At 40.7% G+C, this 18,133-nt stretch overlaps 2 protein-coding genes across 2 annotated transcripts in view; one reads left to right on the forward strand and one right to left on the reverse strand.

The window, feature by feature from the left end:
* ASB5 (ankyrin repeat and SOCS box containing 5) overlaps nucleotides 1-9,347 on the reverse strand; it is an 87,439-nt gene extending 78,092 nt beyond the window's left edge. Inside the window, exon 1 of the mRNA XM_082374602.1 lies at nucleotides 9,208-9,347. The gene's annotated coding sequence lies outside the window, so the exon portion shown is untranslated. The remainder of the gene's footprint in view (nucleotides 1-9,207) is intronic.
* On the forward strand, nucleotides 8,996-17,858 carry SPCS3 (signal peptidase complex subunit 3). Its single transcript, XM_082374624.1, has 5 exons — nucleotides 8,996-9,282; nucleotides 10,695-10,768; nucleotides 12,771-12,847; nucleotides 16,019-16,134; nucleotides 17,077-17,858. The coding sequence occupies exons 1-5, from the start codon at nucleotides 9,140-9,142 to the stop codon at nucleotides 17,207-17,209; spliced, it is 543 nt and encodes a 180-aa protein (XP_082230750.1). The 5' UTR covers nucleotides 8,996-9,139; the 3' UTR covers nucleotides 17,210-17,858.
* Nucleotides 17,859-18,133: the final 275 nt, after the last annotated feature.

Raw genomic sequence — 18,133 nt, forward strand, 5'->3', positions numbered from 1 at the left:
AAGCCAAAATCTAATAAGTTCTCTTGAAACAATTTTGTTTGTTCAGAATGGACCTTTCAAAGTAAGGATGTAAAGAATTCAAATATTTCCTTATTCCTTTTTTGTAAGTTACTAAGATAGAATAATAGAGTTCTACATGGATTTTTAACTTTTTAAGGTATTCTCAGTAGCTAAAAAAAAAAATCTCAGAAAAAAATAGCAGTTTTAGGTATTACCCTGAGTTTTCTAACCTTCTCTGTTACATATATATATTGATTTTAAATTCTTTTCAGCTTTACATACATAAATAAGGAGCATGAAGGTGCTATGGGTTCACACAAAGAATGATGAACTTGGCTGGAATTACGGATTTTGCCTAATTCACTCCTCTTGCAGGGCGATCAGATGATCTGATGAGGCCGCTTCATCGCCCGGTGATGAAGAAGGAGCGGTGAAAGCCATCTCCATCCAATGCCACGGACACGTGAGGAGGCAGAAGACTGTGAAAATCAGGACTGAGCAGGTAATTCAAGGTCAAGAACCCAGGCAAATGTGCTCCCATGAGCTGACACGACAAGCAGGGCCCAAGGCAGGCACTGGGAGCAGAGTGGCAAAGGCAAGGAACCTGAAGGCCAGCTGGGGTAAGTGCCAGGGGCGGGAGGTCAAAGTGTGTGGACAGCACGGGCCGGAACAGCAGACCCAGTGCACGTGCAGGACTGAGGATAGAAACCAAACGACAGCAACTCCCCTTACAAAACAGAGTGGGGCTGTTTTCATATGTTTTGGTAGAAATCCTTCAGGGCTTTCTAAATGTGAAAATTTATAACATGGGAGATAGTCCTTGTGTCGGGGTCCCCTCAGTTTCGGTGATTCTCTAGAAGGACACACAGGACTCAGTATACAGTCATGCTCACAGCCAAGGTGTATGACACTGAAAGGATTACAAAACACACTCAGCCGAGGGCAACTGTGCATGGGAAGCCGTCTGGGGGAACCAGGCACAGACGTCCAGGACCCCCCCGCCCCGTGCAGTCACACAGGATGTGCTCCATTCCTCCAGCTGGGGATCGCGACCACATGTGCAGTGCGGTCCGCCGGGGGAGCGTTCGACTCAGTGCCCAGGGTTTCTACAGGCGAATCGTCATGAAGTCACCCTCTGCCTAGCACGTACCAGTATTCCAGACTCTCAGAAGGAAAGCAGGTGTGGCACGAACCACACTGGTTCTACCGACAGTTTAGGGAGAGTGAGCCGCTTTTATCATTTAGGGGAAGTTTTATACCAGTTCAGGGAACCGTTTACCAGCCAAGTCCCCAGATGCCAGCCAAGGGCCAACCCTGCAAGCAGGTACTTCTAAGGGCAGCAGTCTCAGGCCTATTGAGTTAACCCTTCTACACAGTTCCCATAATGATTTTCCCCGTTTATATCCATCCCAGGTACAGCTGGCTTTGTTTGCCAGTGGGTATCCAGAAACTTTTCTATACTAAAGAGAACTCAAAGGAGAAAGAAGTAATAAACCTCACCAGGCATGGTCTGAATTTCTGGATCTTACTTTAGAGCTTTGGTGGTCTGCCCTCATCATAGCAGGGTACTGGGCCAACTCCATACTAGGACCTGATGCCCCAAAGCTGGCCTGAGGTTGACAGCTCTTTCTCAGGCTCCTTTACCTCAGCTGGGACGAGCTTCCTTGGCATGTGTGTGCAGTGATTGCAGGGATACAAATTAGAAGCTGGATTTTCCAGTGGCCAGATGTCTAGCATGTTAGAGATACAGTTGGAACAGTGGGTTTCTGGGAGGGTCTGAGGAGGCCAGGAAGAGGGAAGAGCTGACCAGGCTCTTCAACTAAGAGAATGCCACAGCTTCACTAGCAGCTTCTCACTCTCCTGAAAGGACAGTCGTCTAGATGCTGTGAGCAGAGAAGTTGGATATCAACTGCCTGTTCTATCCAAAGAATCCCAATAACTTTTGGATGTCTTTGATTGTCTAGAGAATATGGAAGGACTTCTTGTTTTTCATTTTCCTTGGGAGGGTGACATTTAGATCCACAGAAACCAAGGGTCTCTGGGATAATTTCCAATTAACTGCCCTGCCCCGACCAAGGAAGCTCCATAAACTATCCTGGCCAGTGCACGAGGGGCAGGCAGCTTGGAACCCACACACTAACCTGTCACGCAGGCTAAGAGTCAGCACACAGGTGGGCCAAAGACAGTGGATCGAAAGGCTAGGTTCAAAAAGCAAGCCTGACAAAGGAGGGCCCGAGACAGGAACGAAGACCCAGAGTGCAAAGCCGAGATGCAAAGAGTGACAACAATGGAAGGACAAAAGTATGGAAGAGCGGCTGCTTGGAGGAATGTTCTAGAGGCTGACGATGAACTTTATAAAAGCCCCACAGCCTCCTGAGTGGAAACATTTGCTTCTTTGCTTCACTCCAAGGGCCCTGGGCTGAACAGGTAATTTTCATGTAAGTAACAAGGAAAATAAACTACATACTGTAACAAAAATTGAAACATATTCTTAAATTTCCTTAGTGCCATAGGAGTCATGCTTGGAAAAACTTTAACAGACACAAAATGACCTGAAAGCAACAGGTGTTGTTTTGTTTTGTTTTGTTTAAATTACATAGTCCTTTGTCCCCTCAAATGCCCAGAAAGTGGTTTTCCTTCTGCTTAAGCATTTTGTTTTTCTGGTTTTCTCTCTTTAAAGCAATGCATAGGAATAGAACTGCTGGAATTATAAGACTGGCATGGTCTATTTAACAGTCATTAACCAAACAAATATCTTGAAAAAAATAGTTTTGAAGCTATCTGTTTGGTTAGATACACGTACGATAATATGTACTCCAAGAGGCTCTATATAGGATATAAAAGAAGAAGTCAGAGATCCATGCAATCAAACCTAGGAGGTAAGGGTGACACAGACGATGTAACCATAAAAATTCATTATAACATAAAATTAAGTTATCAATTCCGGTTTATGTAAAGACGTTTCCGAAAGAGCTCAAAGCAGTGAAATCTAGGTAAGTAGAACTTGTCAAGGAATATTTGGAAGAGGCAGGGAAGCCTGAGTTGGAACCTAAAAGATGGGAAGAAAGTGGAGGGGGAGAATAGAAGGGGCAGGCGTTCTAAGTGAAGGAACAAGAGTTAAGGCCTAAGGAGGCTGACAGATCAAGGCACTGGGAGCTAGGGGAGAAGGTGAGTGTTGGAGAGACAAATTTGGCAACGTGGGCTGGACTTAGAGCTCTGAGGTCTTGAAAATCAGGCAAGAAAAATCAAGGAAGTGGCAGAGACAGCATTTCATAGCAGAAAGGGTGCTGACAATTTTGGAGAGGCAATTCACAGAAAATACTAATGAGCGATAAACATATTTCATCTGTAACCTTACATTCAGAAATGCAAACTGGCAATCAGCTCAGCATAAAAACCAAAAACTCCATGGTTGTTAACTGTGCCTGGGAGGGTAAACGGGCACAACCTTTTGAAGGCTATTTGTCATTTATCGCAATTTGAAACACATACAACTTTTGGATCCACGCACTGGGAGAGAAGTCTTTGAACCTCTGTGTTCACGCACGTTTTGCTGGGTATGCCAACCATGCAAAGCCCTGACTTCTCTTTACTCAGGCCATTTCCCGAGTTGTGTTTGCAGTGGGCAACCTTCAGGGAGGAGGTGATGTCTCCTTGCTTACTGCTTGCTATAAAAGGGTAGGTTCCTCAAGCTTAACATTCCTCAGCAAAAATGCAAATGATGTGGGCACAGCTGACATCCGGGCCCTCTGTGTCACCCCTGAGGGACTCGGAGGCCAAGAAGAACCAATTCAAACATGATGCTCGTGCTGCCTGCTGTGTCACAAGTCACAGAGTCCTTAGTCTCTGACCCACGAGTCTCACATCTCCTGACTTCATCCATGAAACAGTCCTCCATGAAACTGCATCCATGAAATGCCAGTGAATTGGTGCCAGGGTTGGAATTTGGGCTGAACGACTTGATATGGATATTTCCCAGAGTCCTTGGAAATACTCTCAGTGTAGTAAAAACCTAGAGGCTATGGATGAAATCATAGGGAAATTCACAGATGTACCTGCTCCTTCCCTCCATCTGCACTGCACTCGCCTTGAGTCACATGCTCAACATCTCACGTCTGAACTACCGCGATAATCTCTCACCCGGTTGACCCGCTGGCAGTCTCATTCTTCCCTAAGAAACTACTTATCTACCTAGAGACCCCATGGTCTTTATATTCAAATGACCTAAAATTCCCAAAGGTTCCAGCTGTCTCCTGGATGATGTTCAAGCTTATCACCCTGGCATTCAAGCCTTGTACAATTTGTCCTCGGCCTTTATACCCAAGTTAGCTTTCACTTGATACCATTTTACCAATTTATACTTTAAATACTTGTTATTTGTGTATGACATGGGTATTTTTTCTGTGAAAATTCTTCAAAAATATAGTTTATGGATTCAGGGCACCTCAATTCAACTAGAATTCTTTGAGCATCTACTAGGTACAAGGTTCTGTCCTGGACATTGAAAAGGATAGAAAAATGTATGACTCTCCATGATGGACAGTATAATCTATAGTCCCTTGATGAAAAATCATTCTAATGGGAGCCCTCAGTGGGTCAGACCTATAACATACTCCACGACAGCAACCTCCTTGGGTAGCCTGGTGCTTCTGGGGCACTGTACACATCCTGAACAACAGCACATGTGATTACAATGCTGTCTCTTCAGGTTTATCTACTTTTTCCACAGCCTAACTGCCCATGTGCACACAGCTTTATTTAAAGTATTCCCTAAGCTACTCCTCTTCCTTCTTCTTGGCTCAGTGTTACACAAGAATAATTATTTGCAAATAAACAGATGGAAACTTTACCTTTATCCTGTGGTTCTTCCTACTCTTGGAAAATATAACTAAGCATGTCTTCCCCAGTTGACCACTCCCTATTTATTCAAGTGCTGACAAAGCACTCCAACTGTTCCTCTCATAACTGCCATCAGGTTCTCAGTAGAAATTATCAAAGAGGAGAAGACATTTAGTCAAAAAGTGCTACACCTTAACTGAGGTCTACAGTATTATTTTAGATGAATAACAGCCTCAATTTCCTTCCATGCAATCTTGGCATTTGACAAGCTAGAACTCAGATCGAAAAGCATTAAGAGTAAAAGAAGAATACTTTATGATGCTAAAGACTACCATTCATAATGAAGACATACTATTACTTAACAAATTTTATAAAGCAGGAAGTATAAAGATGAGAGGAGAAACAGACAAAAACACAAGAATTTGGAGACTTTAACACATCTCTCTCAATCCAAGAAAACAAAGATAACAAAAAGTTAATAAGGATATAAAAGACATAGATAACATAATCAATAAGATAGATCTCATAGATATATATCAAGCTCTGTATACCGTTAGCAGAAAATATGTAACCTTTTCAAGTGCACATTGAATATTCACAAAAGTGACATTTTAGGCCACAAAGAAGACCTTAATAATCCAAAGAGTAGAAACAACATTCTCTGTCTACATGAAATAAAATCAGACATCAATTTAAAACAATCAAAAGGAAAAAGGTCCCTCCTCCTGGAAATGTAGCTCGTGCGTGCATGCACACACACGCACACACACACACACAATTAAGCTACCCCTCAGAAGAGAAATACAAAATTTAAACACAACTGATCAAAAATTTTAGCATACAGCTAAAGTGGTTATCACAACAGTAAAAATGAAAATATATCAATTAAATATCTAATCCTTAAAGCTAGAAAACCAAGGAAAAATGGAATGGAAATAGTTGATAATGTTAAAAACAAAAATTAATGAATAAGAAAACAAAGAACTGTAGAATTAATTAGGAAATGTAAAAGATAGTTCTCTGAAAAAATTCAACATAGAAAAAATACTAATTAAAATAATAAAAAAGGGAGAAAGCACACATATAGGTAATTATAATGAACAATCAATAACCATCAAAAAAGAAGAGTAGCATCTCATGGTAATTTCTACCCAATTTTTAAAGATCAGATAATCCAAGTGCCACTTAAATATTCTAGTGCATAGAAAAACAAGGAAAACTTACAAATTCATTTTCTAATCTGAGTATAATATTACGACCAAAAAAGAAAAACACAGATCAATTTCACTTATGGATATTTATGGCAAAAACTTAAAAGAACAATTAGAAAAGAAAGCCCAAGATCATATTAAAAATTAATTCATCATGACCAAGTGGAGTTTATTCCAGGAATGTGCAATGGTTCAATATTAGGAAATCTGTTCATATAATCCATCATATTAATAGAGTGTCTTAGTTTGTTCTGGCTGCTATAACAAATTACCATAGACTGGGTGGCTTATAAATAACAGAAGTTCATTTCTTACAGTTCTGGAGGCTCAGAAGTCCAAGATCGTGGTGCCGCTGGATTCAGTGTCTGGTGAGAGCTGGCTTCCTGGTTCATAGACTGGCAGTCTTCTCATTGAGTCCCCACGTGAAGGAAGGGGTAAGGGACCTCTCTGGGGTCTCTTTTAGAAGGGCACTCATCCTACTTATGAGGGCTCCACCCTCATGATCTGATCACCTACTGGAGGTTCCATCTCTTAATACCATCACACTGGGAGTTAGGATTTCAACATATGAATCTGGGGGGGTGCGGTCACAAACATTCAGTCTATGGCATAGAGTTAGGGAGAAAAATTATGCGATCACATCCAAAGATACAGAAAACACAGGTGAAAATAATTCAACACTCATTCATGTTAAAGAACACTCTCAATAAAAAAGGAATTAATGGGTATTTCCTAGATATCAATATGATACACACACACACACACAACACTTACATCACAAAGCCACTATCTTACTTGCTGGTGAAATGAAAGGATGCCAATTATCTCCATTACTGAGGATTTTGTTAGAAATATTAGCTACTGCGATGGACAAGAGAATACAATTAGAAATTAAAAAACTGGAAAGGAAAAGGTAAAGTGTTCTCTAATGTACATGGTATGATTAAGTGTCTAGACAATCCAAAGAAACAATGGGAGAATTACAACAGAATAAGAGAATTCCCCACCCCATCCCTATTCTGCTTCTATCGTGGACTTGCATGTGGTTTTGGAACTCCCAGTCACTCAAGTTCAAGCCATGGTGTCATAATAATAATAGTAATTTCACTTGTGCTTTCACAATCTACTTTCCACCATATTTTGCACACACCCCTATCTAAGCAATTGCTAAATCATAGATTTTTGACTCTGAAATGTCCCTATCGGTCTTTCTTTTTTTTGTCCCTTTGTGGTCGACCTCAGGCACTTACTCTCTACATGTAACTTATAAATGGCTGTCTGTTCAGTGATGCCACTCTTGTTTAACATGTAATTTCTTGTGATATAAGATCCTAACTCCTTGGCCAGGTTTTCTACAAAAGGCCCTTAATATACCTTTCCAGACTCTTTTCCACCTAATGCTTTATACATACATTGTTCAGCTGGACCAGACTGCTTGGTATCTCTTACATAAACCCATACTTGCAGTCCTGTATCTTTTAGAATACTCTCCTTGGACATCAACACCTGTAACAACAAGCATCCCTTCTCTAAGTCATCCTGTAATAAGAATACCTATTTGTTTTGTTTAACAACCATCCCTTCTCTAAGTCATCCTGTAATAAGAATACCTAATTGTTTTGTTTATGCACTGTGCCAAGTATTCAATAAATCGTTGCTTTACTGAATAACCTCTGGCTGCCTGGAAGATAAAAATTTAGGGTTTTAACTCAACTAAGGATCTCTCCTTAGTTCATAGTTTATCCGTTTTTCATTACTTGGCTCTGCTCCAGTTTAGCAGGGACTTTGCCTTATTAGTCCTGTACTCTCAAAGCCTAGAACACTACCTGGATCAGCAGGCACTTAGTAATAATTCTAAATGCATGGTTGTATGAAAACTGAGTGATTAATGAATAATGCAAAGAAGCAAGGGCTCAACGATAGACAACATAAGCCAGCATCAGGATCATATCATCACTTTCTGGTTTGCAGGTATCTCAGCTGTTCGTAAACTCTTCTGGTTTACGGACAGAGAATTTTTAAAAAAAATTAATTTCAGCGGATTCCTGGGCCCTCTGAATCCCATTTTTATAAGTACAAAAAAGCCAGCCTCGTTGCAAAAGGAACAAAGGTGTTGGCAGACAGTATATTTAAGCTCAGGGACCGGCACTGTTATGAACCCTACGGCCCCTCAGGGCCATTATGTATGGATGGCTTGCTAACGTTAAATTGTAAGTTTATGTGTTTTATAGTACATATCTTCTTTATATATCATACATATTAAATATTTTATGTAAATAAAACTTAAATTATACTTCGTGCGACATAGCGATTCCACAGCCACCACCACCTTTGATCCTAAGGACCTAGTGAGGTCATCCTTTCAGCTCCCCGATACACCTTGTTAAATGGACTATTTAAACTGGGTAGCAGCATCCTTATCGGCTAACACAGCGTTAGCGGCCGCTGGAAGGCAAAGCATTAATAGGAACTGGTCTAAGGTTGGGCGTGGAAAGTAAAGACTCCCACGCCCCCCCAAAAAGCCGAAGTTCTAACTTTGACCAGGTTCGACAAAGGGGACGACTCGGCGCCTTCTAAAGCGCTGCTTCCAAACGCGACACGTCAGGACACAAACCAAACTACCTGGCCCCGCTGCTGGTTTAAAGTGCAAATCGACGGAACCTAAGCACCCAGGAAGCCGCAGCCCCAGAGCACCTGCCGTAAAGGCGGGGAAAGGACGGTGGGCGAGCCCCCGGCCAAACGAGGGGAAGCCAGGGCCCAGGAGGCGGGCCTTCCGCGGCGAAGCCCCGCCCCTCCCTTGCTGGTCGCTGATTGGTGGCGGCGCCAGGCCGCGCGCGGAGGGGCGGGCCCCCGCGCGGCTCCGGCTCTCCGGTTCGTTGCGTCCCGCCCGCTGGTGGGTGTGTCCAGGCGGCGGGAGCGCGCGCGCTCTCTCGCGTCCGGGAACCGGAAAGGAGGCGGGGCCGCGGCAGCGCGCGCCTCCCCGCCCCCGGAACGCGCGGCGCAGGCGGCGCGGCTCACAGGGAGGTGGACCGCTGCCGGAACGGGGTCCCGGGTGTGCGTGGGGAGCGGGTTTCGGGGCGTCGGCCGCGATGAACACGGTGCTGTCGCGGGCGAACTCGCTGTTCGCCTTCTCGCTGAGCGTGATGGCGGCGCTCACCTTCGGCTGCTTCATCACCACCGCCTTCAAAGACCGGAGCGTCCCGGTGCGGCTGCACGTCTCGAGGATCATGCTGTGAGTACGGCCGGGGTCGGGCGGCGGGGCCGGGCGTCCGGGCCGGGCCGGGGCGGGGGGCGCCGAGGCCGGGCTGCCGCGCGGGCCCCCTCCCCTCCCCGTCTCCCCGAGCGGCCTTCGCCCCCGGGCGGACCCCTTGGGGGCGCTCCCTCGGCTCCCACCCTCCGCCGCTCCTTGCCGGGCTTGCTCTTAAATGTTCGTTTCGAGCGTTGCTCGGGTCGCTGCCTCCGCTTGCTTCCTGTGCCTCACTTCCCTCGCCCGCGCCCGGCCAATGAGGGAGCACCACACCAGCCCAGCGGGGCCGCCCGGCCGCACCCCCGCCGGCGCGGGGCTCGGGGTCCCGGGCGCTCCCGGCCCGGCTCGCCCCCCGACAGCCCCTCCGCAGGGTCCGTCCCCCTCGTCCCGCCGCCGAAGGTACCCGCGGCGCCTGCGAAGTTGGCAGGAGGGGATCTGCGCTCCCAGGCGGCGTGCTTTTAATTTTATTTGTGAAGGGCCAGCCGCTTGAATAAATCTGCGAAAATGCCCGAAGTAGAATTTTGAAATGACGTTGTCCTTTCGCTAATGCCTATTTTTTTTTCATGCTAATTTTTATTCTCTGGCACTTTCTTCGATTCGTAGCTTCCCCCCCACCCCCGTGGTTCTCGTGTCCTTATCTGTGCCATCTTCCAACAAATGCTCCCTCGTCTTCAACCTTAGTTTTATTTCTGAGTCACAAACGCCAACAAGCCAGTCATCTAATGCCTATTCCCCACTTTTTTTTTTTCTTTTCCTCCCTGCATTGATGTTTGTTAGGTGCTGTTTTTTAGATTCCTATAGACTCAGGCTGGACGTCACGAGCGCTGTCTGCTCTGGGAGGGCTTAGAAGAGGTTGGCTCATGGTACACACTGAACAGTTGTTAGCTACTGTGAATCTTGAGCAAGCTTCCTACCTTCCTGGGTCTTCATTTCCTTTTTTCTGAAGTGGAAGTAATACCCAACTCGTAGGCATGTTGTGAGGATTGAGATAATTGTCAAAAACACATAGTGGCCCTGACCCAGACACATACATAGTACGTGCTCAGTGAATAGTAGTTGTTCATTTAATCTTGGTTTCCATACCACCTTGCAGTCAAATGTAATTTTCTTCTACCCAGTCTACCAAATTACTTGACATCGAGTATTTCCACATTCTTGGAGCACTTTTTTTCTCCCCCTGGGTTTTGTTAGGGGTTCTTTGAAGGTAAATGAAAATAGCTGAAGACCTACTTTTATAGTGGATTAGAATGTTTCTGTTGTCACACAAGTTTCTCTGATTTTTCCTTGTTTCTTTGTGGGATACAGCTAGACCCTGTCTTTCACTTATGTAAGGAATTTTGTGAGTTTTGTATGCTGTTATGTTTGAAAGATGATGAAACTATTATCTTTATTTCTAGAAAAAATGTAGAAGACTTCACTGGACCTAGAGAAAGAAGTGATCTGGGATTCATTACATTTGATATAACTGCTGATATCCTTTTTAGAAAATATTTCATTGCTCTTTCTCTAGTATTACAATGATATACATATTTAGTGATTTGGGGGACAATAAGTATGTTTATCCATTGAATCAGTCAAACCTTGGAAATTTTTATGCCTGTTTTCATCAGTATAGCCGTGTTAATACCTCCTCGTTCAACCTTGAGAAAACTTGTATTTATAGATTGATGAGTTATTATTGTGTGAACACACTTTAAATTCTTCACAGAAACATTAAATAGATTTAAAGCTACAAGAGAGTTTGAATCTGTATTTAGGAAAGAAAATAAAATTAGATCATTTAGATTAAAGAGGGAAGAATGTAACCACTACTCAGCCTACCTAGATGTAACGTTTCATGTACAATCCCAAAGAATATGTCCATGTTTTGTGATAGCAGAGGGAAACATATGTTGAAAAAGTGAATTGCATCTGCTGTGATTCAGAAGGTCATTGTCAAATGATTATTGGTAAACCATATTGGCATTTTGCCATTATCGCTCTTTTTATAAGTACTTTTATAATAAGAGTCAGAGAAATTGTAACAATTAAAAGAGTTATTTAAAATGGAGGTGATTTAAATATTTTCTCTTTATTTTGAATTTCCACCTTTTGACACCTCTGATCACTGGGCCAGTTTAACCTTCTGTTAGGGTCTTAGATTACTATCTCGGCAGCATTGTTACCTGCCACTTCTGGGATGTCATCTGCCTTTCTAAGACCCCAGGATTAAAATTGGTTATGGAGATTGAACTGTCTGAACTTGTGTAAAGCAACTATCTGAACAGTGGAAGCAGATTATCTACCTGCGGAGTTTACCTGACATGTCTCTTTACTAGCCTGGAATTACTTTTAACTTGATTTTTTTAGAAATAAATTACTAGGTTTAGAAGTAGACTAGGAATTAGTTCTCTAGGCACTTTTTTAGGAAACACAGTACACCATCAGAAAAGTCCTGTGTTAAACTTTTGCTTTTAAGTCTTCATGTCTTTAAAAAAAAAAAAAATCTAAGCTAGTGAGAGAGAGTTTGGAGCTAGTGTGAAAGTTGGAACTTTGTGTATGTGGGCAATTATAGTGAAATTTCCTGATACCTCAACTATTATATTTATGTATTCTCAATTTCATCATTTGTAGTTTAGATTTTCTTATTATGTCTGCTAAAACTTGAAATTGTACCTGTTTTTATAAAGAGATATTTAAGACTTCTGAATTCTAAAATAGTGATTCTTAGTGGATACGCATATCTAAGAGTGGAACGTCATGAACATGTAGCTGTTAGTATATAAACGGGTATAATAAAATGACTTATCCATTTACATATGATGCTTAATAAAATCCAAACATTAACTCAGTTCATTTCTCAGTGACACCAGTCTTGTAATTAATCCTGGTGAGTTTTTTTCACTCGGGTACAAACTGATGAAACCAAATTGGTATTCAGCTGCGTACTCTTACTAAAGCACTTCATGGGTTGAGACATTTTGATCTCTCCTGGCCTATGTGCAAAAATGATCTGTACAATTTACCGTACTTGGTTTAATTACTTGATCCTAGTTCACTTTTGCTTAACATTAAGTTGTATTGTGGTGAGTGGTTATACTCAGAACTCCAGTGGCATCATATGTGCTTGAAATACTAAGTCCTCTTTCTCTTAGACTTAGTGCGTTGATTTTACAGAAAACTAAATTTTGTGTTTCTCGGTTAAGTTTATATTAATCAAAGTATCTCAGGTAGTAGTGCTTAGAGGAGCAGGGCAGGATACTGATAATCTCACTGATATTTTTTGACTTTGGAATGAGCTGGATTTTACAATATATCATCTTCTATATATTTTTATTAAATTAGAGGCCCAGTATGTTTCTGGGCCACCTCTCCTTTTTTTTTTTTTTAATTTTAGTATCAGTATTGCTATGAATAATTAATTTAAGAATAACTGAAATCTGTTTTAAAGTTGTATGCTGCTTTATGATTTATATATTCCTTAATTTATATACATCTAGAAAATATATTTGATTGGAATGTTAAGCAGTTGTTTCTTTATTTATCAGCCGAATATTCAACAAAAAATAATGTAAGTATATGTATAGAAGTATTTTCGTAGCTATTTAAAACCTCATTCTTTAGAAAAGAATATAAATTTTATATATTCGAAATATCTGACCTGAGTAATTTAGTAAAAATCACAAGCCCATGGAAAGGTGACTCTACTAAGAAAACTTTATCTCCTTTGGTAGCTTTTGTCTTTTTTGTTTTTCTGTCTGCTTCTACAGCCCCCCTGCATTGTGGTTCCCAAGAGTGGGGTGCAAGCAAGGTAATGCCTAGATAAATAAGGAAAACAATTAAGAGCTACTGTTTCTTTTCTTATGCATCTAAGAAGAGTTGCCAAATTTTCAGTTTGTTCAGCTTTTTACTTGGTGTTAGGATGGAGTGGCAACTTCCAAGCTCCTCATGTGCCATACTGGAAACCAGAAGTCCATTTATGTATTTCTCAATTTAAAATAAGAGGGAAAAGATGTGAAATTTTACTGATACTCACTCTGTGGACTGACAAGGATACTCATACTCGGTCCTTAAGTCAGATGGTCGCACGCCTCCTAAAACATGCACCTTCTCTGGAGGAAGGGGGAGGATTCTGTAGGGCAAGAGGTCAGCCTGCTACATACATTTATTCATTCACTTTCAGCACTTTGCAAAGTTGTGCAGTGTGTACCCAGTTGAGTAGATTATATCGTCTAGTTTTAAATAAACTAATCCTCACAAATGGAAAAATGGTTAAAAAAAATTCTTTCAAAGAAGTCACAGATTGAAGAGAATGCTAACGGTGCAGACGCGTGCGAGCGACCGGGAGGCGGCCGAGCTGACGCGTCTGCTCCTCTTGAGCTGCTCAGCACGTTAAAGGATTAAAACAAATCAGAGATCCAGTAAATAGTTGGCTGAGAACAGTTTAGCATTAGTCAAGAGGACTATTTGAAATGCACATTTACATTCGCTATCAATAATAATATATCTAACGATGATAGTAATGTGTATCACGTACGTAATTTGTAAGTAAAGATGCATAGTTTGGGGTTGGTGTTCAAAATAATTCGTTATCAAAAATCTTTGGAGACTATTTCCAGTGATAAGCTCCAAAAGGATGTTGCTGAACTATGGGTATATGAGGAAATGAGAAGGTCGAATTACTCCTCAGCTAAGTCCTCTTTAAGCTAAGATAGTCTCTCTCCACAGCTACCATTAGAGATAGACGGCAAGATACTTGAATCAGTGAAATTTGTAACCTGTGCTTACAACTCTGTTACCCAGATATGTAATCAAAAGCTGTAAAGATAACTAATTTGTGAATCGTCTCTTAGATTATTTTAAAATCCATCTAAATATTTCTATTTTTCCTCTTTTAATACATGATGTGAGCTGTTTTGATAGTCTTTTATTAAGCCATATATCTACAATTAATTTATATTGAGAAATACATTACTTTGTTTTGAGTTGTACAGGACTCATCAGTTTGAACACTTAAAGTAGTCTTTTTAATCATAAATTAGAGTTGATTAGAAGTTTTATAGTTAAAAGCTATTAAACTATTAGATTAAAACCTATTATAACATTATTAAAACTATTAGTTTGTGACTGAAATTTATTAGTCCAGTCTGATTTAGAGCTTTTGTTGCAGGTAAGAGTAAGGATTAAAATATTTATATAGCATATTGATAACACAGAAATCTTCTTAGGTCCTAAAAGTGTAAGGTGAATGATTCTGATATGTGCATTAACTCCAAAAGGTGAAGCCTGTGGAGTCAAAATGTGCTTCTGTGTTGTTTTTAGCTGAGTTACCCTTATGTTTTGTTACCAGCATAGCCTGAGGTAATTCGTAGTTAAGAGGTGAGTCTACTTCTATATTGTATTTGAACTGTATATTCATTTTCCAGGGATGACAAATTAATCAGCTTTATTTGTTGATGGCTTTGATTAGTTGACTGGAATCATTAGCCCTTCAATTCTTTGTATATTTATTTTGAGCATATCTTTTATGGAGGGTACTTTGTTGGGCAGTAAGAATATTGGGTTGAATAAGTTTTGATCCCTGCCCTTGAGAATCAACAAAGCGTTAAACAGAAAAAGCTGCTCTGAAGATAAGAGTGACAGCTGTAAGCACAAGTATTCTGCAAGTCTCAGCACATGATCCAAATAAATATGTCACCTTCTTGGTGATGGATATACCTGAGTCAGATTCATAACTCTGATTTACTCCAGCATGGCTAGTAAGTTAATACAGTTTGGAATTGGACAGATCACTGCTTTGGTGAATGAATAAATATACATAAAAAGTCATTTTACTTTGGCATATCTTTGATTCTGTGTTCTTCAGTCTTGATGTTTCTGTTTAATGTTGGAGGGTTGAAGGTGAAGATTTGCACCCCTCTTTAGAAATTGACTGTTCCACATTTCTTTTCAGTTAATGCTGAGCAGTTGGCCTCACAAGCTAATGGATGGTAGCTTCCTAAGAACACATTTCTTGGCGTTTAGAAGTGGTTACAAATGTGCTTTTTCTCCATTTCGTAACTCTAATTTTCCAAGCGAAACTTGTTTATGATATGTCAAAGCAGTGGCTTAAAAGAATTGTCTGACTTCTAGGATTTTGCCGTAGTAAAACAATAATGTGCCTATGTTTTCTTAATTTAAAGGAAAAAAAAAAACCTAAAAAGGCTTCATTTCTTTAGTGATTCCTTGATAATTTAAAAACCTTGGAGATACATAAATTTTCATGAGATAGTCTAGCAGCAGTGACCTGTGTTAGCAGTGTGATCTACAGGGATTAGTTCTCTCTGTTTCCCTGGCACCGTGCAGCGGCCACAGAGTTGGAGGGTCTCAGAAATTTTACAGGGAAAAGTGATTTATAAGAATGCTTCCCTTCTAGGGATTCTAGTGCCTTCTGTTTCTCGTAGGGCCTCACTCTGGAGAGCACATAAGTCTAGAACCTTGCATTAAACTTTGAGGGCTCTAAATAATACAGTTGCCTTGGCAAAAGGGGTGATTTCCTTTAGGGAAGTATCTTTCTTTTGTCCAGGAGAAGTTGCACTCCTGTATCTATCCACTTGTTACCATTTTGTCTGCTTTAAGATTTTAGCAGTTCCCTCAAAGTTGGATTCATTCATATAAATTAAACTCTTCGCTTAACATACTTTTGAAGTGACAGAGATGCTGTATCTGTTGCATTATCTAATTAATTTTTATTTTAACGTAGGCTCTGAACCAGGTTGTTCTGTGGGACAAGATTGTTCTGAGAGGTGATAATCCAAAGCTGCTGTTGAAAGATATGAAAACAAAGTATTTTTTCTTTGACGATGGAAATGGTCTCAAGTGAGCAATTCTTTGTCATTTTTTACGTGTGATGTTACATGAAGGGGAGAGAAAGACGTGATGTGTTTTTATTTTGAAGAAAAACAGCTAAAAAGAAAAGTTGAGAGAGAAGAAAAGTATTTATACAGATGTGAACTGGAAGATGGGGTAGAAATAGTACCGTGCAAACCCAGGTCTAAAAACGTGCCCAGTTCTCTCGCGTTATGGCAACTGTGATGGCCAGACGAGCAGGGCCTGGGGCGTCTGCCCTTAAGGGCGCAGGGAGCCTGGGCTGCCGACCCGGCCGTCCGAGGGCTCCTTCGGGGATGCCAGAGGAGGCTGCTGGGGACCTGCACGAGGAAGCCGCGTGTGGCTCTAGGAGTTGACACTCAAGTTTCTAGTTTTGGTTCCCTTAACCTCTCTGAACCTCAGTTTCCTTTTATACAAAATGAAGGAATTAGAACGACTGATCTTTTGGGTCAATCTTAGCTCTTAAGCTCTGTGGGTCAACTTTGGAAAGGATTTTAGGGGAGAGCTATTTTAACCAAACCTGGTTTTGCAGATGAAAAGTTTCCAGCCCTGAGAGAGTTTGATTGATTCAGGTTTGCCCATCTGGATAATGATAGAATTAGGTTTCAGATCATTGTCTCCTGATTTCTAGCTCAGATCTCTCTGTTTTCTGTGTTTTACTCATTTAAGCATTTTGGTTGATGGCTCGAATAACTATGACTGTTAAGTGACTTTAGGTAGGTCATTATGGGAGACCTGCAGTGAGAATGCTGGTGTTCTCCAGCATCGTCTTGGATTTCAGACGACTTGGGAAAAACTTGTGTGTAGATTAGAATTCCAATTAGGAATAGCTGGTTAAAAATAAAGTGTTTGATACCTCAGTGCTTGAATTAAAACGTTTTTATTGAACTACAAATGTTTCTGCTGACATCTGTTTATTATATCTTTTTATAGGGGAAACAGGAATGTCACTTTAACCCTATCTTGGAACGTTGTACCAAATGCTGGAATTCTACCTCTTGTGACAGGATCAGGACATGTATCTGTCCCATTTCCAGATACATATGAAATAACGAAGAGTTATTAAATTATTCTGAATTTGAAACAGCATATTTTTATACCTAATGGATTGTATCTTGTTTATCTCTTCCCTTGCATCTTTATTTGTTTTGGGTTGTTAACTTTTTTTTTTTTTTGGTGTAAGAATGAACATCAAAAGGCATATTTGAAGGGAAAGGTTAGTGTACTACTTAATTTTCCAAACAAAAACAAACAAAGGCCATCAGAGTGGAGTATTATAAGAGTAAGACAGCCACATGAGAAGGATTTGTGAAATATTTATATTTGAAGTATTCCCTGTATTTCCATTATTCTTTATGGAATATGAAGTGAGCATGGAGGGTAGTTAAAACTTTCAGGTGCCTGTGGAGTTGTGAGAACTCTATTTATGCCTTGCATTTATGCAAGTTCACATTGGATGTGATTTAGAAGCAGACATTCTCTATTATCTCTTTTAGGGTATGTCTGAATACTGGAAAAATTAATACAATTGTTGGTGAGAAGCCTGGTTTACAAAATAGCGAAAAGTGATGAATTTTATTCCATTTGTCTTAGGAATGCCCACAATGCTTGTTTTTCTGACAGGTGACTAGCAACTTTCTCCACTAAAGACTAAATACCTCTTTATATGCTGTAAATCATTCTAAATCATTTTAAAGTCTCTTAAGTCAACCAAATGTGTGTCTTTCAGTGCTTTCTCTAAACAAGTTCCTTGGTGTTATATCTTTATGTGATTTTTTTTATTTTATTTTAACATTGCCATTGAACGTTGAAATTGTTTGCATGGTTTATCTAGTGAGCATGCCTAGTGCCACTGAGTGGTAATTATTTAATTTTTTTTCTAGGTCCACATTTGAATAATTATTGGGGTAATAATAATCAGTATTTGTCGGTGTGCATTTCCGTTTACAAGCACTCTCATATATTTTACTGTATGGGCTCCTCAATAATC

The sequence above is a fragment of the Balaenoptera borealis genome (genome assembly GCF_965194805.1).
Source record: "Balaenoptera borealis genome assembly, chromosome: 21".
In the NCBI taxonomy this organism is placed as follows: domain Eukaryota; kingdom Metazoa; phylum Chordata; class Mammalia; order Artiodactyla; family Balaenopteridae; genus Balaenoptera; species Balaenoptera borealis.

Bases quoted from the DNA above. Each gene is read 5' to 3' on its own strand.
- SPCS3 (XM_082374624.1), top strand. From the start codon at position 9,140: ATGAACACGGTGCTGTCGCGGGCGAACTCGCTGTTCGCCTTCTCGCTG. The intron at 10,769-12,770 runs ATATCCTTTTTA...TAATTTATATAC, and splicing joins TACATTTGATATAACTGCTG to ATCTAGAAAATATATTTGAT. The intron at 16,135-17,076 runs GTGAGCAATTCT...ATCTTTTTATAG, and splicing joins GACGATGGAAATGGTCTCAA to GGGAAACAGGAATGTCACTT.